The 26,743-nt window shown below is 33.5% G+C and overlaps 3 protein-coding genes across 4 annotated transcripts; all 3 read right to left on the bottom strand.

Annotated features, from left to right (window-relative positions):
• Window positions 1-2,061: 2,061 nt before the first annotated feature.
• LOC109193068 (acid phosphatase 1-like) lies at window positions 2,062-3,910 on the bottom strand. Its single transcript, XM_019343866.1, has 3 exons — window positions 3,500-3,910; window positions 2,528-2,752; window positions 2,062-2,439 (listed from the first exon to the last, which is right to left on the bottom strand). Exons 1-3 carry the CDS (start codon window positions 3,865-3,867, stop codon window positions 2,262-2,264), a joined length of 771 nt encoding a protein of 256 aa, XP_019199411.1. The 5' UTR covers window positions 3,868-3,910; the 3' UTR covers window positions 2,062-2,261.
• Window positions 3,911-17,439: 13,529 nt separating this feature from the next.
• Window positions 17,440-18,661, bottom strand: LOC109193074 (acid phosphatase 1-like). Of its 2 annotated transcripts, none has more exons than XM_019343880.1 (3): window positions 18,305-18,661; window positions 17,992-18,228; window positions 17,440-17,739 (listed from the first exon to the last, which is right to left on the bottom strand). In XM_019343880.1, the coding sequence occupies exons 1-3, from the start codon at window positions 18,655-18,657 to the stop codon at window positions 17,562-17,564; spliced, it is 768 nt and encodes a 255-aa protein (XP_019199425.1). In that variant the 5' UTR covers window positions 18,658-18,661; the 3' UTR covers window positions 17,440-17,561. The 2 variants fall into 2 exon arrangements, with proteins under 2 accessions (XP_019199425.1, XP_019199430.1); XM_019343885.1 differs by having other exon boundaries at window positions 18,308-18,661.
• Window positions 18,662-19,110: 449 nt separating this feature from the next.
• LOC109193052 lies at window positions 19,111-21,802 on the bottom strand. Its single transcript, XM_019343844.1, has 2 exons — window positions 21,086-21,802; window positions 19,111-20,080 (listed from the first exon to the last, which is right to left on the bottom strand). Exons 1-2 carry the CDS (start codon window positions 21,685-21,687, stop codon window positions 19,432-19,434), a joined length of 1,251 nt encoding a protein of 416 aa, XP_019199389.1. The 5' UTR covers window positions 21,688-21,802; the 3' UTR covers window positions 19,111-19,431.
• Window positions 21,803-26,743: the final 4,941 nt, after the last annotated feature.

Below are 26,743 nucleotides of genomic sequence, written 5' to 3'. Positions count from 1 at the left end.
AATTTTCTGGTATGCGATTATGAATTTTTTGTTATGAAATTATGAATTTTCTGTTATGAGATTATGAATTTACAGAAAATTCATAATTACATAACTGTAAATTCATAATCTCATAACAGAACATTCATAATTTAATAAATGTTTTTCTTTTATGATATTATGAATTTTCTGTTATGAGATTATGAATTTACAATACATTCATAATCTCATAATAGAAAATTCATAATCTGAACAAACGCGCGCCGTTAACAACACATTAACTAACAAAAAAAATTTCCATAAAAACGACACCGTTGGTGAACACGTTTCCAGGACATAATTTGCAATAAGGAAATGAAAGGGGATGATACCCTTATTTTATTTGGGCATGAGTTTTTCAATTAAGGGAATATTTGAAACCCATAGTAGTGTTTTAAAATCCTATCAACCAAATAATACCAATTACTTTGATATCCATTCCTTAAAACTAAACTTGTCAACCAAACACAATCTAATAATGGTTAAATAAGCCAAAATTAACCTATATGCTAATTATTTTACCAAACAAGACCTATATATTAATTTCATGAGACATCTTACTTTTATTCTTTTATTATTATTATTAATTTTTTTTTAATTTTCTTTCAATTAATATAAATTACGTGTAAGAATATAGACTCTTAATTAAAAGTATAATTAATATTTTTCTCATCACACTAAGTTACTAAACAATGACGTGTCTCGAAGAGTCACTTGCACGTACTTAGCGTTTAAAAGGGGTTAATTAGGACCCGTTTACATACATATTTTTCATTTGAAGTTGTCCACACCCATGAGTGACGCAAATTATGCCATGGAATCGTGTTCACCGAGAATGGTGAACACAAGGCAAAACGACGTCGTTTTTAGGCCAAAAAAAAAAAATTTTGCGGATGTGGAGTTAACGGCGCGCGTTTGATCAAATTATGAATTTTCTGTTATGAGATTATGAATTTTATGAAAATTCATAATCTCATAACAGAAAATTCATAATCGCATAACAGAAAATTCATAATCTCACAACTGAAAATTCATAATCTCATAACAGAAAATTCATAATCTTATAACAGAAAATTCATAATCTCATGGTTCCAAAGTGAATGTGTGGGCATGGTTCCAAAGTGAATGTGCAGGCATGGATTCATAATTTATGAATGTCCGTGATTTCGGACGGGAATATGTAGGCATGGTTCCAAAGTGAATGTGCAGGCATGAATTCATAATTTATGAATGTCCGAAATTATGAATGTAATGAAAATTCATAATCTCATAACAGAAAATTCATAATCGCATAACAGAAAATTCATAATCTCATAACTGAAAATTCATAATCTCATAACAGAAAATTCATAATCTTATAACAGAAAATTCATAATCTCATGGTTCCAAAGTGAATGTGTAGGCATGGTTCCAAAGTGAATGTGCAGCCATGGATTCATAATTTATGAATGTCCGTGATTTCGGACGGGAATGCGTAGGCATGGTTCCAAAGTGAATGTGCAGGCATGAACTCATAATTTATGAATGTCCAAAATCTTTGTTCACCTCAAATTAAAGTAAAACCGCAAAATGTGAAAATAAAGAAGAAAAGTCACGCAATTAATTAAAAAAAAAAAAAGATAACGGTGTATTAACACCGTTAGAACCGTGTTCACCATGAATGGTGAACACGGTTCCATGGCATAACGTCTGCATGAGTGAGTGGCCAAATATCACATTGAGCATTGTCAACATACACCACAAATATTAGACGGAGCATATTTACCTGTCTTATTTTCCTTTTTAGTTTGTCCCAAAATAATATTATTTGTTTTCAAATTTGAACATAATTATCATTTTACATTTTTCAATTTACACTTTTAACTTTTTAAAATTTTTAGATAATTAATGAGGTAAGTACAATTATACTTTGTACAAATTACACCTACTTTTAAAGGACAAAATTAAAAAATTTGTAACATTTATTTTGTTGCATTATAACCCGTGCAAAAAAACAATATAATAAGCAATTAAGGACAGGGAAGTATATGACAGACATAATTTAAAATTAAACAATTTGAAATTTTTTATACTCAATACATGTTTTTGTAATACATAAGAATCAAACTTAACATTATTACATAAATTTAGGTCACAAAATATTTGTAGTACATTTGACAAATGAAATCACACTTATAGTTTATTTAATCCTGTCACCACAATATATAATTTCATATATAATACAACTTATATATTAATATAATTTACTTGGTATAGTACATCAAATTTGGGAATTTGAAGGATCGAACGGCCGTGGCATATCCAAGCAAATCAGACCACTGATCACCACAGTTCCCCTGAAGGATGTAACCTTCTTCCACCACTTCTATCCTCTTCTCAGACTTGAACACTAATGATGACTTATCCTCATCACATGTATCCCTGTTTTAATATATTGCATGACAAAAAGTTACAATGAGATATATAATTGTCACAAAATACGTATGTATAATATTAAAAGTTTGAATACCTTAATATAAGTTTGTCCCAATTGTTATATCCGACTTTGCAAAGATTTTTGACGGTATTGTTGAGCTGAGACTGTTTCCTTTCGGATATCAAGAAAATCTTGAACCCTAACTTCTGAATAGTCTTGTACAATTGTAAACTTGCTGGTAATGATGGTAAGTCAAAGTCATCATCATCCAAAGAAGAGTTTTTACAGTTTTTAAACCCTGCAGATTTCACTGATAATCTGCATCCAGACAACAATCACAACACATATCAACATGCATTAAGTAAATAATAATGTTCCCTAAAAAAATTCAGATTAAAACATTCACATTAGTAATTTTTTGTAAAATTTTTACAGAAAAAAAAAAAAGAATTTTTTTTTCAATAATGGAGTGTAGAGTTTTTATGGAGTTTTTTATCATACAAATTAAATTTTTTGTAGGCCCGTCAATGGGCAGACACCCAAGATGCACATTTCACACACTGCGCGTGAATTGCAGTAAAAGGATTTTTGTTGTTGGAATTGTTTTTTTTTTTCTCTTTTTTTTTTCTTTATTTCCTCTCCCAGTGGTCTGGCAAAATCCAAAAAATTCTATTGAAGTTGGTCTTACAAGTTTAACTCCTAGCATGAATAATTTATTGACATTCTTAGCTTGAGCGTATCAATTATAAACAACCTAAGTTAGGCTTTTATTATCCTTACTCTATATACATCCTAGGTTACAAGTTGACTTCGAGAACTAGGACAGTCTATTAACTTTCTTGGTTTGAATTAATTATTTATAAGCAACTAGTCTCTTTGGTAGTACTTTATCAGCTAAGATCACAAGACATGATTTGACTAAGTCACACATTCCAACATTGACAATTCATTTTTGTGGTTATTAACACACACACACACACACACACACACACACACACACACACACACACACACACACACACACACACACACACACACACACACTTTCCTTCATGTAATACTCACTCATCGCAGTAGGAAACGCGCGAGAGCAAAGTGTCGTCGATGTCGAAAATCCAAGCGTCCCGGTGGGTGACATTCACCGACACGGCGTACTCCCTGGCGTAGCTGGCGACGGCCATGGAGTCGGAGAGGTACCGGTAGTCGGTCATATAGGACTTGGCGAAGTCCTCGCAGGTTTCCTGGTCCCAAGGCCCGGCGTTGTTGTTCTCCACCGCCAGTTTCCAGCTCTCGCAGTACCAGTGGTCCTCACCCACGCCTGCCGGGAGTTCGATGATTGGTTCTGGACGGGAAGTTGCGGCGGCGGTGGTGGTGCCGCCGGAGATGAGGAAGATGCACATAACAAGGCATTGCATGAAGGCCATGGCGGACATTATATTATATTGCCAGCTGAATATATAGTTTGAAAAGAGAGATTAGATAGTTGTGGAGATTGAGAATTGAAGATTGGTGTGTATTTATATATAACTGGAAATTTGGATTATATATTATTAAAACATTGACAGTTGCCTGGTTTGCATTTATGTGTTCTGGCACTCACTCCATTTTTGTTACGTACTATAAAATAAATTTGAACGCTGTTTTTTCTTGCGATTGGGATTATGTTTGATTCAAGCTAGGTTGAACATGTGAGCCAGTTGTAGCTGTATTATATTGTGTGTAAGATGAAATTTTTAGTACATTTTTTCATAGTGGAATGTTGCAACATCACAATCGGAGCAGGGATTCTTTGCGAGGTCAATTAAAATATTTTGATTTACGAGAAAACATGTCGGTGCAAATTGAATGTGCGTTGTAGGTAAAATTGGTATTTTGATTTTAGCTGACAAAAGATTATAAAAAAGTAAACAAGTTTTTATTGTCAATAGAAAAAAAACAAATCAATTAAACAGCTACCATGGAGATAGTAATTCCATAACTTAGTTAAGGCCAATGAATCTCGAGTAAATTGGTGAGAGTGAAAATTCTCCCACCCAACGTTAAGAATTTAACTCATACAATACGTTACAAGTCATCTTATAGATAAACTTTGATAAATATTATTGTTGGGACGAAATTATACACAATACCCAAAGTTTTATTTAAATTGACGAATACTTAAGGATGTTAGTTTTAATTCGTAATAGATGAGTTAGTACAAAAAGATTAAGGTAAAAACTTGCGTGAGACCGTGGGATATTGATACGGTACTCAAGCCAAGACCCTAACTCCACCACAAAAGCTAGCTTATGAGTGGAGGTTTGGTCCCAACTTAAGTACCACTCCACAATATCTTGTGGAGCCGATGTGGGATCGCGGCGGCTTACACTCCGGACTCTTCTCGGCACCAGGTAGCCCTTTTCTCCTTTGGATGGCTTCACTCCGGACCTTATCAAGAACCAGGTAGCCCTTTTCTAGGTCGCCCCCGCCGCTAGGCCGACAACGGATGAGTGGACGGCTTCACTCTGGATAGGTTTCACTCCGGACTCTTCTCGGTTCCCTTTGAACCTTATCAAGCACCGGGTAGCCCTCTTCCAGGTAGCCCTTTCCCACCACACTCCGGCCTCTCAACAAGAGAGCACCAAATGATACGGTACTCAAGCCAAGACCCTAACTCCACCACAAAAGCTAGCTCATGAGTGGAGGTTTGGCCCCAACTTAAGTACCACTCCGCAATATCTTGTGGAGCCGATGTGGGATCGTATCATTACCCACCCCTTGAGAAGCCGACGTCCGTGGCGGCTTACTCCACAATGATACGGTACTCAAGCCAAGACCCAGACCCTAACTCCACCACAAAAGCTGTGGGATCGTATCATTACCCACCCCTTGAGAAGCCGTCGTCCGCGGCGGCTTACACTCCGAACTCTTCTCGGCACCAGGTAGCCCTTTTCTCCTTTGGATGGCTTCACTCCGGACCTTATCAAGCACCAGGTAGCCCTTTTCTAGGTCGCCCCCTCCGCTAGGCCGGCACCGGATGAGTGGACGGCTTCATTCTGGATAGCTTTCACTCTGGACTCTTCTCGGTTCCCTTTGAACCTTATCAAGCACCGGGTAGCACTCTTCTAGGTAGTCCTTTCCCACCACACTCCGGCCTCTCAACAAGAGTGCAACAAATGATACGGTACTCAAGCCAAGACCCTAACTCCACCACAAAAGCTAGCTCATGAGTGGAGGTTTGGCCCCAACTTAAGTACCACTCCACAATATCTTGTGGAGCCGATGTGGGATCGTATCATTACCCACCCCTTGAGAAGCCGACGTCCGTGGCGGCTTACTCCACAATGATACGGTACTCAAGCCAAGACCCTAACTCCACCACAAAAGCTGTGGGATCGTATCATTACCCACCCCTTGAGAAGCCGTCGTCCGCGGCGGCTTACACTCCGGACTCTTCTCGGCACCAAGTAGCCCTTTTCTCCTTTGGATGGCTTCACTCCGGACCTTATCAAGCACCACGTAACCCTTTTCTAGGTCGCCCCCTCCGCTAGGCCGGCACCGGATGAGTGGACGGCTTCACTCTGGATAGCTTTCACTCCGGACTCTTCTCGGTTCCCTTTGAACCTTATCAAGCACCGGGTAGCCCTCTTCCAGGTAGCCCTTTCCCACCACACTCCGGCCTCTCAACAAGAGAGCACCAAATGATACGGTACTCAAGCCAAGACCCTAACTCCACCACAAAAGCTAGCTCATGAGTGGAGGTTTGGCCCCAACTTAAGTACCACTCCACAATATCTTGTGGAGCCGATGTGGAATCGTATCAGATATGTCGGGTCAAGATGAAATATAATAGTTATACTAATACATGTAATACAAAATTATTAGTCAATCAAGAATAAAATGTAACGTTACTTATAATGGAAAATATAATATTTTTAATGAAAAAAGTAATACATTTACATCAAAATATAAAAATATTACATTTGTTCCTTAAAAGTATTATAGTTCCCCTTATAAGTAAGGGTCATTTTATTCCTGATTTAGTATTACATTTGTTAGTATTAGTATTAAATTTGCATGACTCAACCTGTATCACGAATAAGGATTCGTGAGACAGTCTCATACAAGTGTGTTTAATAGGTTAGGTAAAAAAAAATGATCTCAATAATCTAAAACTTAATAATTAGACATGATGGCTCAAATGGTAAGAGCTGAAAACTGAAGAGTTGTTAAGCTAGCTGAAAAGCTAATAATTGAAGTAACTAAAGCTATGTTTGGCAACCCTAGCTAAAAAGTAAAAAGGTAGTTGAAAGCTAAAAATGAGCTGAAAGCTGAAAAGCTATAAGCTAAGAGCTGAAACAGAAGCTAGGTAGCTGTTATGCTTGAAAGTGTTTGGTAAAATTAGCGTTTTAATAAGTTGATAAATGTAAAAAGATAAAAAAAAAAAAAAAAAGAATAACATTTTCATAAAATTTAAATTAATTTGTTTACATATTAAAATTTAACATTTTGTCTTTAAAAAAAATTAACATTTTGAAATAAAACTATTAACATAATCATGATCTAGCATATCATAATAATAAAGTAACAATATTGTTGCAAATTTCTTTCATCTCAGAAAAATGATTTTAATTGAGAAGGGTAAATGATGTTATTTCTTTAAAATAATAAGGATAAAAATGAAAAAAAAAAAAGTTAAGAAGCTACTAGCTTATTTTGGGACGCTACCTAAGGTACTAGCGTTCCAAAATAAGCTGTTATTTTAAGCTAGCAACTTATTTTGAAAACATTACCAAAAAGAATTTATAACTTATTAATAACTTAAAATAAGCTATAAACTCCGCCAAACAGAGACTAAAAAACATGAAAGATGCTGCAAAAAAATAAATAATAAATAAATAAATGAAAGAGATCGGAGGAGGAGATAAAGAGTTATTTGTACTTTGTATAATAGAGTGTTGCTGTCTGCATCTCTCCGAGTCTTTTGCTTGGTTGAGTTGAGAGCCTATCAGTAACTCATATTCATTTACTTACACAGCTTTTGTAATAAGTTAAATAGTAAAAAATTAATAGTAAAAGGTAAACCAAAAGAAAAGTTTACTTATTATATTACTTGTAACTTTACACTTTCATTCACAAAGAATTGACAATATATTTTACTTAAGTGCTATCTATGTAACTCAATGACTTAGTAGATAAGGTTAAATGTTGATGTGCCGTTGTGACTGAGTTTAGAATCTTGATCTCTTCTCCTAAATATTGTCTACTGAACTAGTGAACAAAGTTTGTATGGTATGAGTTGACAATTTTTTTTTTTTTTTATACTGGAATGTTGTAATTTTTAATATATAATTTACACTATCAAGAAAAAAAAAAAAACAAAATAACAACAGATTAAATAGCTACACTTTAAATACATTCAGATCCGAGTATTTTACCTACTGAAATGCGCTGGTAAATTAATTAAATACATACTAATTCCAGTAATTTATCTATGAATTTTTTATTAGTAAATTTTATTTTTCTTGTAGTGTTATGTGCAAGCATAAGAAAATCATTATATTATATGATTTCTTAAGTAAAAAATTATATATAGTTGTTACAACATGTAAATATATATATACCTTATATTAATATGTCAAATTTTAAAGATTTTTAATATATATATATATATATATATATATATATATATATATATATATATATATATATATATATATATATATATATATATATATAATTGTATTTCTGGTTGGTATAATTGGTCACAAAACATAAAAACATATTTGAGTTTTTTTTTTTTAAATCAAAATTTAAAATTTTGAATATAATTATTATGGCAAAAACTTGTGTGAGACCATCTCACGGATCCTTGTATGTGAAACGGGTCGGGTCAACATGAAATATAATACTTATACTAGTGAATGCAATACTAAATCAGGAATAACATGTTTATTACTTATTTACTTATATGAGAAATGTAACACTTTTGAGGGAAAATATAATGTTTTTACATTTTGATGTAAAAATATTACATTTTTCATTAAAAGTATTACATTTTCATTTATAAGTGCAATATTATTTATAAAGGTAAATATAATACTTTTTGATGAAAAAAGTAATACTTTTACATAAAAATATAAAAATATTACATTTGTCCTCAAAAGTATTGGCCATATTTGGTTAATTAGCTTTTTGTAATTTCAAAATACTAAATTTCAAAAAGCTGCTCAAAGCAACTTTTTCAATTAGCTTTTTGAGAAAAGAAATTATACCAAACAACTATCAGCTAACAACTAATTTACCAAACACATTTTTACAATTAGCTAATTAATGTTATCAACTAATTATACCTTTTAATTAACTCAATCAGCTAACAACTACCATTTATCAGGCCAAACAGGGCCATTATGTTTTCTTTATAAGTAACAAACATTTTATTTCTTATTTCGTATTACATTTGCTAGCTAGTATAAGTATTAGATTTGCATATTGACCATGCTCATCTCACGAATAAAGATTTATGAGACGGTCTCACACAAGTGTGATCCAATTATTATAAGATATAAAATTTTGATTTTTTTCCTTACCAATAAGCCTATTTTATAATATATTTATACATAATGTATGTACGTATTTGGTGTGTCATACTCCTTACTTTCCGCAATTTGCAAGCACCGCACAGATCAGAAGATATATACAATATATAATAGCAACGTAATTTGCATGAAATCGTACGTAAATAGAAAGTTAATAAAAATGTATATGACACATGGTTCAAGATAATTTAAACTTGCATATATGGCACCTATGTATGGGTACGTTGGTTGCATGAACCTTAATTAATTAGTCCGCGGGCCTAGCGGGTTGACATGCATGTAAAGGCTCGTCAAAACTTAGGTTCACGGTAAAGTGAGTCGGTCCGTTTTGACAATATTAAATATTAATTGACAGTTTTAAGCAAATTAAATAGTAGAATGAATATTTTTAATAATTTATGTTTGGATGAGTAACTTAATTGATCATAAGGATGAAATAAGTTTGGGTACAATGACTCATGATCGAGTCTCACCAACAACAATAGTGTGGGAGTAACCTCTCAAAGTGAGGGGCTCCTTGTATGCAATAAGCAAAGGTCAAGCCTCTATATTTAGCTGAGTTACTATGATTTACATCCTTTCAGATGCTTTGTCAAGATAAGGGCATGAAAACTTTTAAAATTGGAGATTCAACTTTTTGAAAACAATAGTTGTTAATAATTTCTTTTCAATTATTCAAACAATTGAACTCTTTTCCATAGAATTTAATTTTATTCTTTATATTTTTTACTGGACCAAATGGGCCGTTATAGTGTGAGGTTCAAGAAATTGAATTTGAAAGAGTTAATTTTACTAGGTTCATTCTTTTTGTGACAATTTCAAACTTAGTTCCAAATTATTGTTTTTGCTATTTTACATTTTAGACTATCATTTTTTAAACACTTTTAATTTTTCTTATAATTTTTTCTATTTTTAGTAAGGAAATTTTTGTCTCTTCATATTTTTCTTTTGTTATTTTTTCGATTTCAACCGATTTAATTGATTTAGGACTTTACTAAAAATCAATTGAAAAATATGGTTACTAAAAATCAGAGGTTACCTAAAGTAATAAACCAATTAAACAAGTTGAAACTAGAAAAATATGAAGTGACAAAAATGCCCTTACTAAAAATAGAAAAAATCATAAGAAGGACCAAAAGTGTCCAAAAAACGATAGTCTAGTATGTAAAATGGCAAAAACGATAGTTTGGGACTAAATTTGAAATTGCCACCAAAGACAAGGGACCTCTAGTGGAATTAACTCAATTTGAAACAATGAGGAGGTGTTTGGTTCAGGTTATATAACATAACCAAGGAGATGTGATATTCCAAAGCTTACATTCATATGTTTGGTTCATATTATCTTAGAGAATATAACATTCTCAATGATTAAAATATTCCCTCCATATATGATTTTAAAGGGAATGTGATTCTCTTCTCTTTCTTAGGTTATGTAAGATAACCTTGGATATTAAATTTTGGAATTTTAATTCTAATTATTTAAAAATATATATTTTATGTTAGCTTATTATATATATATATATATATATATATATATATATATATATATATATATATATATATATATATATATATATATAGAGAGAGAGAGAGAGAGAGAAAGAGAGAGAGAGAAATAGGTTCAGGTGCGGTGGGCAGCCACATGTGCAGTTGTGCGGTTAAAACAAAGTCATTGATTCTGTTTAAATCAACGTTCAAGATTACCAAAATAAAATATAAAAAAAAAACGCAGTGGCAATTTGGTAATTTTTTTATCTAGGTCAAAACTAAGGTGAGTGGTTTTGTGATTAAGGTGTGTGAGTTTTGTATATAAGGTGCGTGAGTCTTGTGCGTAAGGTGCATGAGTTTTGTGCTTAAGGTGTATGAGTTGTGTACTTAATGGTAGTAGTTGTTTAAATTTAAGGTGTGTGAGTTTTGTGCTTAAGGTGCGTGGATTTTGTGTTTAAGGTGCGTGAGTTTTGTACTTAAGGTGCGGGAGTTTTGTGGTTAAGGTGCACGGGTTTGTGCTTAATTTTGAGTAGTTGGTGAAACTTAGGTGCATGAGTTTCCTTCTTAATGGGCGTTGTTTTCATACTTAAAGTGTATCAGTTGTGTGAAACTTAAAGTGAACCATTTTTAAAACCTTAAGTGCGTTGTTTGTGTTCTTAAGGTGCTTTGTTATGTGCTTAAGGTGAGTGGTTTGTGTTCTTAAGGTGCGCGATTTGTTTCTTAAAGTGTTTTGTTTGTGTGCTTAATGTGCGTGTGTTGTGTACTTAAAGTACGTCAGTTTAATGCTTAATGAGTTAATGTGCGTCCAACCGCATAACCGCACGGGAAGTCATTCCCGCACCTGATCCCTTCATATATATATATATATATATATATATATATATATATATATATATATATATATATATATATATATATATACCTCAATATATATTACATACCTCAATTTTAACCAAACACGAAAATCTAATATTCCCAGCAATCTTACATTCCCTAAAATCTAAAATTCTGTGAACCAAACAGCCCTTGAGAGTTTTTTTTTAGGTAAATTATTGTGTGGATCATTGCTATACAATGTTGTGTGGACTATAACAAAAAGTACAATTTTAATATATTATAGTACCTTATTCATGTATTGAATATATATTATACAAAATCATATATTTTTGAGTAAATATCCAAAATGGTCCCTCGACTATAGCTAAATTCACAAATTAATCCTTGACTTTCAATTTCAACCAATTAAGTCCTTAACTTTGCAATTTTGACATGATTTGGTCCTCCATCTATTTGACTGTTTGTTGACCGCGATCTTTGAGGATATATATGTAGTTTCACGTGCAAAGCTCAAGAGAACGCTCTTGGAGGTGACATCGTTGTTTCGGAAGAGGAAGTGCTTCTCCGCTTGGTGCTTGGGGATCACGAGCCGATTCAGCTTAGAGAACGCTCTTGGAGGTGACAGCGCCGTTTCGGAGGGGGGAAGTGCTTCTCCGCTTGCTGCTTGGGGATCCCGAGCCGGTTCAGCTTGCCTACATCGCTTGGAGTCACGGCTTTCTCGAAGAGCCACTCCAGGGACTTCGACGATCTATCTATCAAAAGCTATAATCTCTCCGGCATGGGGTGCAGCGCCGGCAGTAGATTCAAATGTAACAGTGCGGTTTAGAAATGCAACCGGAATCTTAAAAAACCGACGATGGACCATGAAATTACATATATATCCTAAAAAAGCGCAGTCAACAAACAGTCAAATAGACAAAGGACCAAATTGTATTAAAATTGCAAAGTTAAGGACTTCATTGGTTGAAATTAAAAGTCGATGACCAATTTGTGAATTTAGCTATAGTCGAGGGACCATTTTGGGTATTTACTATATATTTTTTGTACTCAAATAATTTACTTTCTGAATACAATGTATATTTTTAATTTAATATATTAAAAGTACATTATTTATATACTGAATATACATTATTTGATAGTATATTCCACACAGTTGTGTAGACTATGATCCACCGTCCACGGAATAATGATTGGTGTTTTTTTAGCAAACCAATAATGATTGGTTTATTCATGTAACAACCATTGCAATTTCATAAAGGCATTGTTTGGCAATTAGTGATTAACGGTTAGTGGATTAGGTTAATAGTTAGCTATTAGTTAATTGTGTTAGTTGTTTCAACCAGTTAATAATATTAGCTATTTGTAAGAAAGTGTTTGGTAATATTAGTTATTAACTTTAATTGGTAAGTGTTCGTTACTTATAAGAAAAAATATACTCTAATAAGTAATGTTGGCAAGTGTTTGTTACTTATAAGGAAAACTATATTACTCTTAGGAAAAAATGTTATACTTTTAAATCAAAATGTAAAAATATTATATATATATTTTTTTTTAAACTTTACTCCCTATGACCCATTTTGCCTGTCTTGTTTAATATTTATTGATCAAACTAATTTTTTCTCCATTACTTATTTTCTTTAGTAATTTTAATTATTTTTAAATATTTAATACTTTAATAGTACTTTTTAATGTAGTTTCTAAATATATAAATTTTATATATTAATACTAAACTTAATATTATAAAAAATTAAATTTAAAATAACTTCTGTCAAGCTCATAAACCGAACTAGACAAACAAAGTTAGATGGGGGAGTATATATATATATATATATATATATATATATATATATATATATATATATATAAAGTAATAAGCATTTTATTCTTAATTAGTATTATATTTTCATATTTACCCGACCCATCTCACATAAGATGGTCTTACACAAATTTTTTCCTTAAAGAAAAACATTTACCGAGTATCAAACAAGCTAAGGGAAAAATCGAAAAATCAACATACACTTTGTTTTTTGTTATTTTTTTGTTTTTGTTTTTTTGTTTTTTGTTTTGTTTTTTGTTTTTGTTTTTTGTTTGTTTTTTGTTTTTTTTTGTTTTTTTTTTTTTGTTTTGTTTTATTTTTTTTTTTTTTTTGAGTTTCTTGCGATTGGGATTAAGTTTGATCCAAGATTGAATAGGTGAGCCACTCCTAGCTGCTTTGTTTAACTTGAAATTTGTAATAATAGTGTGGAATGTTGCAACATCACAATCAGAGCCGGGATTCACGAGTTAAGATCAACGGAAGGCAACCTAGCCAACTTAGTTAAACAATTGGCTTAATAGTAAGAAGACTCTAAGTTTAAATTTCATGGTAATTGTCTATTAATTTTGTTAGTTTAAGTTATTAGTTATAAGTAGCTTAAGCTAAGTTATTTCATTATGATTTTTTACCATTCTAAGGTTATAATGTGAGATTTTAACAGAGCACATATCTAAATAGTAATTCTGTATTTTCTCGTAAATCAAAGATGAATATTGTTTAGAAAAATATTACCAGGGTTCTTATCCCTAACTTAGTAGCCGACCTAAATAGTTCGGACGTCGAGCCTGAGTAGATCGGATAAAACACATTGTAGATATATATGACCTACCTAATAGGTTCAGTGAAGGGGAAAGGAAAATGAGGATTAACAAATGGAACAAGTATTTATGAGAACTATTACTGGAAGAGTGGAAGTGCTCCTTGTGGAAGAAGTAAATGTATTACTCCTTCTGGAAAAAGCAAATGCAACACTCCTTCTAAGGAGAATTTTTGGCAGTAGTTGGTCAAAAAATTGGAGGGCAAGCTCAAATGTGATACAAACTACATAGTTATGCACTTAATTAAAAAATTGAGGAAATTTCAATTTTGGTCCTATGACTATATGGGTCTTGTTAATTTCAGTCCTTGACTTTTAAAAGTGTCAATTTAGTACCTTAAATATGCAATTTTTATCAATTTTGGTCACTCCGACCAAATTGCCGACCAACTTTTGCCGGAAAAACATAATTAACTAATTAATGTTTGATATGAAGGGCAAATTTGTCTTTTTATTAGCTTTCTCCCACACTCCTCCCCTCCCTCACAAACCACCAGCCAAATCCATTATTTTCGGCGATTTAGGCCATGGATCGGCTAAGGCACTCTGATGAGAATTATACTTCTTGTGTTTCCACAAGAAATTACATCTCTGTCACACATTTCATCAAACAGCTCCCGTGCAAGTTCCATTCCAAATTCTGTATACAAATTCAGTAGTGAGTTCTGGATAGAGTGTACAGCTGAAAACCCACTGCGAATTACGTAACCATGAATCTTCTGTCCATTAAAAAAAGTTGCAAGGTTTCTACAAGTCTGAACCACAAGCACCAAGGTGGAGACATTGGATTGAAACCCAACAAGACAAAAGTGAATGCTGCTGCGAAACCATGCTTGAGCATAGATGCGTGGATGGAGGCAGCATGTCCATGTGTGAAGGAGAGCGGGAGGTTTAAGCAAGCTTTAAGAATGGGAGGGAATACCGAAAAGTAAAGCTGAATACCTGCCAGATTTAGACTGAAACACAAGAAGCTGTTGCCTTTTCCGATCCATGGCCTAACCATCATCGCCGGAAATAATGGATTTGGCTGGTGGTTTGTGAGGAAGGGAAGGAGTGGAGGGGAAAGGTAGTAAAAAGATGAATTTGTCCCTCAGATTAAACATTAATTGGTTAATTATGTTTTTTCGGCAAAATTTGGCCGGCAATTTGACCGGAGTGACCAAAATTAATAAAAATTGCATAGTCAAGGTACTAAATTGAACTTTTGAAAGTCGGAAATTAAAATTAACAAGACCCATATAGTCATAGGACCAAAATTGAAATTTCCTCTTAAAAAATTTTAATAGTCAATGACAAAATGTGATTTATGTGTAGTAGTTTGGAGACGAAAAGTGAAATTTTATCTTGTAAATAATTAAGAAAAGAGAAAATAGTCAAATAAGCCCTCAAACTTTATCAAAAAATGCAATTAAGCCCTCAAACATTAAAAAGCTCAATTAAATACTCAAACTTGTCATTTTGATACATTTAAACGCAAATGACCTTTGAGAATAATCCAGCGAATTTTGATAAGTGGATCGCAATGTGGAAAATAAAAGTCCCCCCGAAATGGAAAACTTTTTTGTGGAGAGCCATATGTGATATTTTGCCAACAACCCTAAACTTGATATTTAAAAGGGTGGAGGTGGACCCAACTTGCTCTATGTGTGGTTTAGATCATGAAGATGTGTTGCATGCTTTAGTGCTCTGTGAATATTCTAGACTTGTTTGGAATATAACACAATTGCCTATTATTAATATTGTTGCAGACTCGTTTACAACATGGCTAAAAGGGGTTATGGCAGTCCTAACGGAGGAGCAGATCCGGTTAATGGTAGCAATATTATATTATATTTGGAGAACCCGAAATTCAGCTGTCTGGAAGGGATCAATGATGCGGCCTACCCAGTTGGTCAGAGCAGCCACCGTAGCACTGCAGGCGTACGGCACTGCTCATGTTGGCCGAACCAACCCGGCACCGGTGGCGGACCATGTGAATGGCCTAAGAGGGGGTGGTCTACGATGTTATGTGGACGCGGGTTTTCGGCACAACACGGGCGAGGCTACTTACGGCATGGTAATTATAGCGCCAGATGGCTCGTTTGTGGCAGCAAGGAATGGCAAGTTACCAATTTGTTTTTCACCACTTATGGCGGAGGCTCAGGCATACAAGGAGGCTTTGTCCTGGCTACTTGAACGGGACACCACATCAGTAAGTTTACTCACGGATTGCATGGAATTGGCAGCGATGCTCAGGCACCATCATACGCCGACCCATTCGTACGTTGGGGTCACAGTTGACCAGTGCAGGACATTTATGTCGTTGTTTAATCGTATTACTTTGGATTATATTTCTAGGCAGGTTAATTTACATGCGCATACTTTAGCTACGTTAGCATTTACTCAGGATCAAGCTATGTACTGGGATGCTATCCCACCTGACGCTATTTCGACTTTAATTCATTAATACAATCGCAAGATTGACCTTCAAAAAAAAAAACGCAAATGACCTATTATTCACCTGAAACAACCAGTCATCAATTTTCCGTCCAATATTCCGGCGGCCGGAAAACTTCAACTATCTGGAGAAGACAAGACGAACAGTTTGTTCGTCTAAAAGACTACGTACTGGTGAACAAGGTAATTCATTGCTTTTACTTTGTTATTTGTCGTCACTGGTTTGCAATCAAACTCAACCACTAAGCCTTTCTTATCTATCAGAATATGAGACCAACGATTTCTGTGGACTGCCCCCTGCCATGAAAGCTTTGATTGAACAGTTTGAGTCTTCACTTGCTAATGATGGGACCTTGAGTTTGCTCGATTGGAGAAGACGAACAGGCTGTTCGGGAGTTCCTGTTCGTCTTATCCTCCAAACAGACGACGAATAGACTGTAACAGTTCACTGGAGAAGAACGACCAGCAATGGAGAAGAATGATTGGGGGTGGGTTTTCCGGCTAAACTGAGCTTTATGGGCTGTTGAATAACCAGTAACCTATTGGTTACCGGTAAAGATGGTTTATTTGATCTATTTTAACAAGTTTGAGTATTTAATTGAACTTTTTTAATGTTGGAGAGTTTAATTGCACTTTTAGGTAAAATTTGAAGGCTTATTGGCCATTTTCCCTTAACAAAATAATGTTGATAAATGGATAATTCAGAGGAAGAATGTATTATAACAATGCAATTCATAGAAGAAATTTAAAACCAAAAAAAAAAAAAAAAAAAAAAAAACATTTTCCCCCTTCAAATACACTATACCTATGATATTGACTATTCTTGAACAAATTAAACAATGAAATGAATATTCTCAATTGTTTCTTTTTCACCAACCATTCTTATAATTTGGCCCTTAGGGTCGGGGATTCAACATTTTGAGAGAAGAATATAAATTTTACACCCTCATGAACAGCTCAACTGGATTGATTGTAGAAGCTAAGTGACAAGAATATAAAATTTGCACTTATTCTTTTCTATAAAATTTAAATTTCATTTCTTATAAATTTTGTTGGGTAAGCCAATGGCCTTTTATAATGCAGGCTTGGGAGATGGAATTGAAATACAATGACAGTTTATTCCTGTAAAAATCAACATTAACAAAAGGAATAGAATCACTTGATATAGTACATCAAATTTGGGAGTTTGAAGGATCGAACGGCCATGGCATATCCAAGCAAATCAGACCACTGATCACCACAGTTCCCATGAAGTGTGTAACCTTCTTCCACCAACTCCATCCTCCTCTCTGACTTGTACAACAATGCTGTCTTATGGTAATCACATGTATCCCTATTTTAATTGCCAGTTAAGTTGATTAGACTGTTAAATTTGTAATCACAAAATTTTATATTTGACTCTAACTGAAAACGATCAATTGATCTTTTAGATTTGAACTGATTTGCTATAGATAATTTATATTGATTTGTTTCATTATGATCTTTTACCAATTAAGATCAGAAGATAAGTTAACCCAACATACATACTCAGTTGTGATTGCGGATTTTTCTCGTGATTAAAAATCATCATAAAATAGTGTAATACCTTAAGATAAGTCTGTCCCAGTTGATATATCCAACTTCCAAAAGATTTCTGACGGTTTGATTCAACTGAGACTGTTTCCGTCCGGTTAGCAAGAAAATCTTGAACCCTAGCTTCTGAATATTCCGGTACAACTCCAAACTTGCCGGTAACGCCGGCAACTCAACCTCATCACCACCCAACAATGAATCTTCTTCCCACCCTTCAGATTTCACTCTCTCCTGCAATTTCCTTGATTCTCTGCATTCAAACAACACATTCATATAGTGCAAAAAAAAAGTATTATTGTCTTTGGATTAGTGTAATATATACTCACTGATGATTAGGTGAAAAGAAGTGGGGAACATGAGAAAGCAAAGTGTCGTCGACGTCGAAAACCCAGGCGTCCTTGCCGGTGACATTCACCGACTTGGCGAACTCCAGGGCGTAGTTGGTGACGGTGATGCTGTCGGCGAGGTAGCGGAGGCCGGTCATATAGGACATTGCGAAGCCGAAGCAGGGCGGAAGGGGCAGGCCCCAAGGGCCGGCGTTGTTGGTCTCCACCGCCTGTTTCCAGCTCTCACATAACAGGTTTTCGCCGTCTAGGGCGGACGGGAGCTTGATGGTCGGATTCCGGCGGGCGGCGGTGGCGCCGGAGATGAGAACGAGGCAGATAGCAAAACATTGCATGAATGCCATTAAAGTGAAAACAGAGTTGGTGCAATATATAGTAATTTGCTTGTGGAGAGAATCAAAGATTGGCATTGTATTTATAAATGGGAATTCAATTATTAAAACAATGATAGTTACCCCGTGTAACTACCTCAATCAGTTTGTTTAATCACTTTAAAATCTTATTTCAACTTTCAGTATAGGATTTAAATTTCATTAGATATCGAGATTAGTAACTTTATCCCACTTTAATCAATCACTTTAAAGTCTTATTTCAAGAGTCAGTATAGAATTTGAATTTTATTAGAAATCGGGATTAGATTTTAGTCTATTATAAGCTAGATACAATTATAACATTATATTTCTGTAGCAGCAGTACGATATTCGGATTGGATAGGTGAGCCACTCCTTTAATCCTGTTTGGTTTAATTTGTTGGGAATAAAAATGAATGCCAACGTGAAAATGAAATCTCAGCACAATAATAAAAAGAATAAATAAATAAATTTTAACAAACAAATCACTCGTCCTGTCTGTACAGTAACACTGTCCATCTGTAATACAGGAGTTCTATATATGTGGTGAGGATAAAATTAAAGGAGAAAAACAGCAATAAATAAATAAATAAATAGACATTTAAAAAAAAAAAATCCTCAATTTTGTCACTCTTACTTGCCTCTTTAATGTAATGGTTTGTGATATAATGTCAAAATCTGTTTGAGAAAATTGTAAAAATAGTTATCTTCCTTGCTCAAACCTGAATGTGGTAATCACTGCACAAGAAGAGATTGATCTTAGAAGTAGGAGTCGTGTTCATCATGGCAGAATTCTTTCCTGAGTTTCGTCGAAAAAAGCTGGCAAGCATCCATGCTCAGATCAATGGCGGCAGAAAGGGCGACGAACAAAGCAGCATCAGCCATGCAATTAACATGGTTCACTGCAACCTGAACCGAAAGGAACCCGTTTTTCCCTTCAACACTGGAGCACATCACAAACCCCCGAACTGGGGATAACGAAGAAGCAGAGTGTTTTCTTGCATTATCTATGCAAAACCGCCCCCCTTTCTTCACATTCATGGCGCCTTCTGCAATGGGGATCCCACTCGTGAACCCAGCATCAGTAACAAGCTCGAATTTATAGCCAAGCCCATCAACTGAGCCTCTCTCCCGCCATGCCTCCAGGCGGCCCCAGGGCTTCCAGCTACTAACCGAGGGGCCATTGGGGCGCAGGATGAGCCATGCCCCGGGGTTTGATCGGGAAACGCGATCAGACCCCGGGGATGGAACGAACGGGGTGATCATAGATGCAGCTGCTACAGAAGAGCCCGAGAGATCATAGATTATTATCATCCACCCTTTTCGTTCCTTCCCGGGCCTGTCCCTATCCCCAGAAAATGTTCTCATCCATCCTCTGCTGTTCAAACTAAAATCTGATGGCAGAGATCTGGGGTTTTAACATACCAAAACACCAATCAACCATTTGATAAATAAGACAGGTAATGAAACATATTATTAAAGGGAATTGAAATGAGAAAATTATTAATATTTCTCAAGACTTTCAACCAAATCTTTGCACATGGAGAAGGGAATCAATGGAAGTTGCTAATGACAGTTGAGCAGGGGGACATAACACTGTCGGTTGTTTTGACCAAATGCTAAAAAGTCATTAACTTTATAATTTAATCCAAGGTTTTCATTTCACTAATTTACCTCATTAATTAATTAATTAACTATCTTAAACACATATACTGCAAGAGAACAGGATATATAGAATCTTCACTGTAAAGAACCTTATCTTTAGCTATCATTCTTGACAGAAAAACATACTATCAAATAGCAAAAATCTGCTTAATACAAACATCATAACCATTACCTAAGACTCACGCCATCTTATTCACACACGACCAGATTCTCCCCACTATTTGAACCAACCCGATTATTCAGGCTGGCCAGACAATTAACTTAATAATCACAGATTTTGAGTGACTATGAGACAATTAACTTAGTAACCACAAAGTTCTAGGACCAGTATTAGTCTCATTTTCTGTGTCCTGTTTGCTCTACATGGGTCAACTAGTTCTTCAATTTTTGTTTATATTTTTTAATTAATATATTTTTTATAATTTTAAATTTGATATATTGTACATTGATAAAATATATAAATTTTATAAACAAATATGACACTAAATATTTCAAAATTTTGAATTATAAAATAGATATATGCAAATGATTAGTTAAAGTAAAAAAGTTTACCTTAATTAAGGTTTTGAGAAATGAAACAACTAATTGATTAGCAAAGAATTATAAGGCGGGAAAGACAAGCAAGTTCATCAGTTGTGGGGGGCGACAGCAAAGCACAATGATAAGTTGAAGCAACTAACGGCGCACGTTAGAGAAACAGAAAAGGTGCTAAAATGAGCGGAGGGGGGGAAGCGTGAGTGAAACTCACCGAGTTCGGTTGTTCCTCTCGGCGCTGAATTTGCAGCTGAAAACCGGCTGCCTGATACTCCCCTGGATCTGGAAAACCACCGGGCTGCACTCCGGTTCACCGCCGAACTGGAAAACGAACCGCGGGTCCGGTTCGGACCGGACCACCACATGCAGCATCGGTTTATCCGCTCCTCCGCCTCCGAGCTTCTTCCACCCGCTCTGGAACACGACCGGTCTCGATTGAGCCCCACTGAGATCAACCGCGACCTGCACGACGCCGAGCAGCTTCCCGGAGGTGATCCCGCAGGTTTGCCCCATTCGGCCGGCGAAGACGGAGAGTTTGAGAGCGACAGGCTTTTCGGAGAGGCGGCGGAGGGCGGAGGGATCGAGGTGGAAGCCTTCGGCGGAGGCGAAGGAGTCCGTGGGAGAGGAAGAATCATCCTTGGGAAGGGCGGAGCAGAGAGGAAGAAGGGCAGTTTGGGAAGGGAAACTACTGAATTTCAACTTGGCATAGCATGGGGTAGTGGAAGGGTGAACTCCGGGACCGGCGGGTTTAGTGGCGGTGGGGAGTTTCAGAGATAATGACTCGATGATCAAACGTACAAATGGGCATGGATCCATGGCAGTACTACTGATTCTGCTCTTTCAATTCTCTTCAGATTATTAAGTAGAGTTCAGAGAGAGAGAGAGAGAGAGAGAGAGAGAGAGAGAGAGATAGGTGTAATGGGAATGGTGAGAGGAGAATGGGAAACATGTATAAAAATGGCCAATACTATCTGCGCGCCATTCCCTCACTCTCTCTCTTTCTTTGTCGTTTTCTTCTGTATTAGTAGAAGGACGAAAAGTGTAACATCCATAATTTAAGGACGAAAAGTAGGTATAACTCATACTTAGAAATGAATTCTACTGTTACCTTATAATTTAATAACATTTTATGTAATATATTTTTTGAGTTTGTAATTGACTAATTGTATTAATAATTTGCTTATTAGTTTTTTACTTTGCAAGGGTAACCCGCGTACATATTTATTTTTAGTAAAATATATATTATTTTTAGTAAATTTATTATATTTTAATAGAAATTCAGTTTAGTGTACGGTAAGCTCATTCAAGTCAAAATAAACATATATTCAAACCGGGTTCATCTTACTATGTAAATCCATATAAGCTTTACTAACTACCCTAAATAATTGGGTTATAGGTAGAAGAATCAAGACTTATACAAAATAAGAATGCTACTAGTTTAAACAGAAATTAAGGTATTAATCAAAATACTTGAAAAAAACAAAAACAAAAACAAAACTAATCAAGAAGTGTTATATATATATATATATATATATATATATATATATATATATATATATATATATAAATTTTGGAACGTAGCATCTATATGATTTTGCCTTCTTAGTTTGAGTCGGTCAACTATAAGTAACATATACTCGTTTATTTTTATTGTCAACAATAATCACAAGACATGATTTATCATGTCCAAACCCTCAGATAGTGGTTGCGAATTTTCATCGTTACAAAAAAAAAAAAAAAAAAAAAAAAAAAAAAAAAAAACCAACGAATTTAGTGATATATAAGCTAAAATAAGTTAATGTATTCTTATTCTTATATAAAGGCTCTGTTTGACAAAGCTTATTTAGAAACTTATAGCTTATTTTAAGCTACTAATAAATTATAAGCTTTGTTTGATAATGTTCTCAAATAAGCTCGTGGCTTAAAATAAGAGTTTATTTTGAAACACTAACTAAAGTAGCTAAAATTTAAATTAGTACCTGAAGTACTTATTGTAGCAAGTAGAATTACTAATTGTTACATTTAAATTTAAATTAGTACCTAAATAAGCTCGATCTTTACAGTTTGACTTACTAATTGTTAAATTGTTAAATTAGTATCGTGATTATACTAATAGTTTTATTTCAAAATGTTAAATTTTAATAGGTAAACAAATTAATTTAAATTTTATGAAGATGTCCTTTTTAGTATTTTTACATTTATCAACTTATCAAATAGCTAATTTTACCAAACACTTTCAAGCATAACAACTCTTTATTTTTCAGCTCCTAATTTATAGCTTTTCAGTTTTCAACTACTTTTCAACTTTCAGCTACCTTTTTCAGCTAGGTTTATCAAACATAACCAAAATTTTAAGATCGATGAATTAGATATCAGTTATTTATTGTAGCAAGTAGAATCTAAAATAAGAGTCAAACTTCAACATATATTCCTTCAAATATGCGATTATATTACCAATGAATGAGCAATGATAAACTAATTAACTACTCTAACTAACATTCATCACATATAAATGATATAATATACATACTAGCTGCCAAGGTCTGATAAGTTTTCTCCAAAAATAAGATTTTTTTGTTTACATATAAACCCTAAACACGATGGTCCTCACCCCTGTTTTTTGAATTGTGATAAAAGATAAATTGTGAGATGTGCTTTAGTGACGCAAGGTCTGAATTTTCTAATTGAGAATTCAAACCTAAGTATTTGTTAGGTCATTACATATACACTTAACTTTTCGACCATTAAACTATGCCTCGAGGACAATCAGAATTTTTTTTCTTAGTTTCAACACGTATTGCATTCATTTATGCAGACATATATGTTTCAATTAATAATTTCATTACCAAATTATATATATATATATATATATATATATATATATATATATATATATATATATATATATATATATATATATAAAATACTCCTTAGTATGATATGCAAAGAACAGAAGGATAGAATACAAAAAATTGGATTTGATCCACATGACAAAGATTTTAAAGAACATGACAATGGTATATATATATATATATATATATATATATATATATATATATATATATATATATATATATATATATATATATATATATGAAATAAACCTATGCATTTATGGTGTTCCGTCCGGTGCTATTTATAATTTAAATTTTAAATTTTAAATATTTAATTTTATTATCAATGAATAAAATTTATATATTTAAAATTACATTAAAAGTCAATTTAAAATTAGAGCATCCATAATAGTGAAGTCTTTTTTTGTGGTTTTTGAGGAGTGTTTGTAAGTGTGATTAGGAAAGAGAATATGAAAGGGAAGAAAACAAAAACTGATTTAAAAATAAATAATAATAAAAAAGTATGTCAACGCGCTTGACGCGCTCGCTAGGTGCACTTGTGACAGCGACGCAGCTCGGCACAACTAGAGAGTGTCTTTAGTGGGTCCCACATTTTTTCAAAAAGAACTCCTCCCTTGCAGAGCAACCTACATTTTCTCTCTCTTGCCTTCTCTCTCTACCAACTCATCATCTACTGTTCTTAAAATTCTAAAATATTCATTGATATTGATGTTGTAATAATAATTTCCTAAAAATAAGAAAGAATAATTAATTTGATCATAAATACGGAGTAGTAAATAGAACATAAATAAAGGGATAGATGTAATATTGCTTTCTTAAATTATTTAAATTTTTAGCTATCTATATGTAATAGTGTAATACGGAGTATATGTGAAGAGTTGAGAGTTGAGAATGAAAAGAAAAGGAAAAGGGGTCAAATAAGTCATCGAACTTTAGCTTAAAAGTCAATTAGACCCCTAAATTTTTTAAATGTGTAATTACACCCATCAACAATTCATTTAAGTGCAATGAAGCCCAAAAACAAATTAAGGACCTGCTATCACAAGCCATTAGGGTTCGGGCCACCTTCCGACAAAAAAAAAAAGTGACCGGTAAAATTTTCGGCAAAAAAAAAGTGATCGGCGACTAACGAATAGTCGCCGACGGTCACTTTTTTGCTAGAAATTTCGCCAATCACTTTTTTTTTTTGTTGCCAGAAATTTCGCCGGAAGGTGGCCTGAACCCTAATGACCTGTGATAGCAGGTCATTAACTTATTTTTGGGCTTCATTGCACCTAAATGAATTATTGATGGGTATAATTGCACCTTTAAAAAGTTTAGAGACCTAATTGACTTTTAAGCTAAAATTCAAAGGCCTATTTGTACCTTTTCCGAAAAGAAAAAAATAAAAACGATATTTGAGTGAAAAAGGCGATATATTGAATGAAGTGTTGTGGGCTCCACAGTACTAGGGATGGGACCCATCCAGCTTGGCTATAGCTGTATACGTTAGCTCTTTGTCTATAGTGTACACTACATTATACTACTCCGTACTCTCTACTACTTTTAAAAGGCTAAATACTCCGTATATTCTATCACCATTTTTGGAAGTATCATCAAATACTTTCTTTTTAAACCAAGAAAAAAAAGTTAACACGTTATGGTCTAATGACATCCGAGTTTAACTCCTATATGGGATGTGATGTTGTAAGTTAGAGCCTTAGTGGAGGTATTATTGGCTCTTTGTGCTTCATTAGATTGAGAAAGTAGGATATGTACTCTTATTATTTTCCTTATAAATTATTTGATTTTATATTAAATAAAGTAATAATGATCAAATAAACATTCAAATTGTTTTTATATACAAATGTAACTAGACCCTTCAAATAAAATAAACTCTCAACTTATAATAAAATGTCATTAGTCCCTATTTATTATTAAAAGTAAATAAGCAAATAAATAAGGATTGAATTGATATTTAAATCCAAAATATAATAGATAAAAATAGAATTATACATATTGAAAAATAATTTTACTCGTTTAATTGGGATATAGGAGTTTTTTTCACTTTTGTTCCCACGACTATAGTGTTATTAACAACTTTGATCCACGACTTTCAAAATTTGCAGAATTCGTCCACGACTATTACTTTCTTAGTGAATTTAGTCCTTCCGGTGCATTCTTCGTTCAATTTTAGCCATGAATTTTTTTCACCTTTTTAACGTGGGTAATATTGTTTTTTTTTTTTTTTTCCATATCACCATCAGTAATAGTGTATTTTACCCTTTCATCTTTTTTTTTTTAAAAAATTCTTATATTTAATAATATTACAAAACTGATTACTTAAGATGCATTTGACGATTTATTTATTTTTCGTAGTGGTCATAATTGAATAAACAACGTGCAATGTTCACTTTCGCATCTCTATCGCCCGTCAGCATATTCAAGATAAAATATACTTAAACACATAATACACAAATTATGTATGCAATTTAACTATTAATTTAAATATTTAATCAACGTCGAACAAAGTGACTAATTCACTCGTTGAATTATAAGCAACCATCGCGTATTTTACTACTTATATTTATAATGCGTGTTAATTTCTGAGATTTATACGGAGTAGTTTGTTACGTATTAGTATGTATATTTATAATGTGCATTAATTTGTGTGATTTATAATATGTTATATGTGATAATAATTATTTAAATATAATGGATTTGGTATAAAATATATTTTGTGATTTAGTCATAACAAATATTTTTTTAAATTTAATTTTTATGAATCATTTAGTCAATGTAGTCTACAAGTTTATTTAATATTTTATCGTATTCAAATTAATTTAGAAAAACTTAAATTTGATCTAACTAGAAGAAAAAACATTTATTAGTATAATAATATCAATAGAGAATTAGAGATGACGTGGTTTATAATGTATTTTTTATTCAAACTATTTTATTTAATTGATTGTGTTTCACATTTTATCATGAATATTTTTATATCATTTTCAAAGTGTTTTAAAATTTCACCCCCAATC

The sequence above is a fragment of the Ipomoea nil genome, unplaced genomic scaffold, assembly GCF_001879475.1.
Source record: "Ipomoea nil cultivar Tokyo-kokei standard unplaced genomic scaffold, Asagao_1.1 scaffold0222, whole genome shotgun sequence".
NCBI lineage: Eukaryota > Viridiplantae > Streptophyta > Magnoliopsida > Solanales > Convolvulaceae > Ipomoea > Ipomoea nil.
Note: the sequence above shows the minus strand (reverse complement) of the source record. Positions and strands in the feature narration are given on the sequence as shown.

What these genes read in the sequence shown, in the direction of transcription:
- LOC109193074 (XM_019343880.1), bottom strand. Translation starts at nt 18,657, where the DNA reads ATGCAATGTTTTGCTATCTGCCTCGTTCTCATCTCCGGCGCCACCGCC. An exon ending in TTCTTTTCACCTAATCATCA is followed by an intron (nt 18,229 to 18,304) that starts GTGAGTATATAT and finishes GTTTGAATGCAG; the next exon opens with AGAATCAAGGAAATTGCAGG. An exon ending in TGGGACAGACTTATCTTAAG is followed by an intron (nt 17,740 to 17,991) that starts GTATTACACTAT and finishes CAATTAAAATAG; the next exon opens with GGATACATGTGATTACCATA.
- LOC109193068 (XM_019343866.1), bottom strand. Translation starts at nt 3,867, where the DNA reads ATGTCCGCCATGGCCTTCATGCAATGCCTTGTTATGTGCATCTTCCTC. An exon ending in CGCGTTTCCTACTGCGATGA is followed by an intron (nt 2,753 to 3,499) that starts GTGAGTATTACA and finishes GTCTGGATGCAG; the next exon opens with ATTATCAGTGAAATCTGCAG. An exon ending in TGGGACAAACTTATATTAAG is followed by an intron (nt 2,440 to 2,527) that starts GTATTCAAACTT and finishes ATATTAAAACAG; the next exon opens with GGATACATGTGATGAGGATA.
- LOC109193052 (XM_019343844.1), bottom strand. Translation starts at nt 21,687, where the DNA reads ATGGATCCATGCCCATTTGTACGTTTGATCATCGAGTCATTATCTCTG. An exon ending in GAGAGGAACAACCGAACTCG is followed by an intron (nt 20,081 to 21,085) that starts GTGAGTTTCACT and finishes TTAAAACCCCAG; the next exon opens with ATCTCTGCCATCAGATTTTA.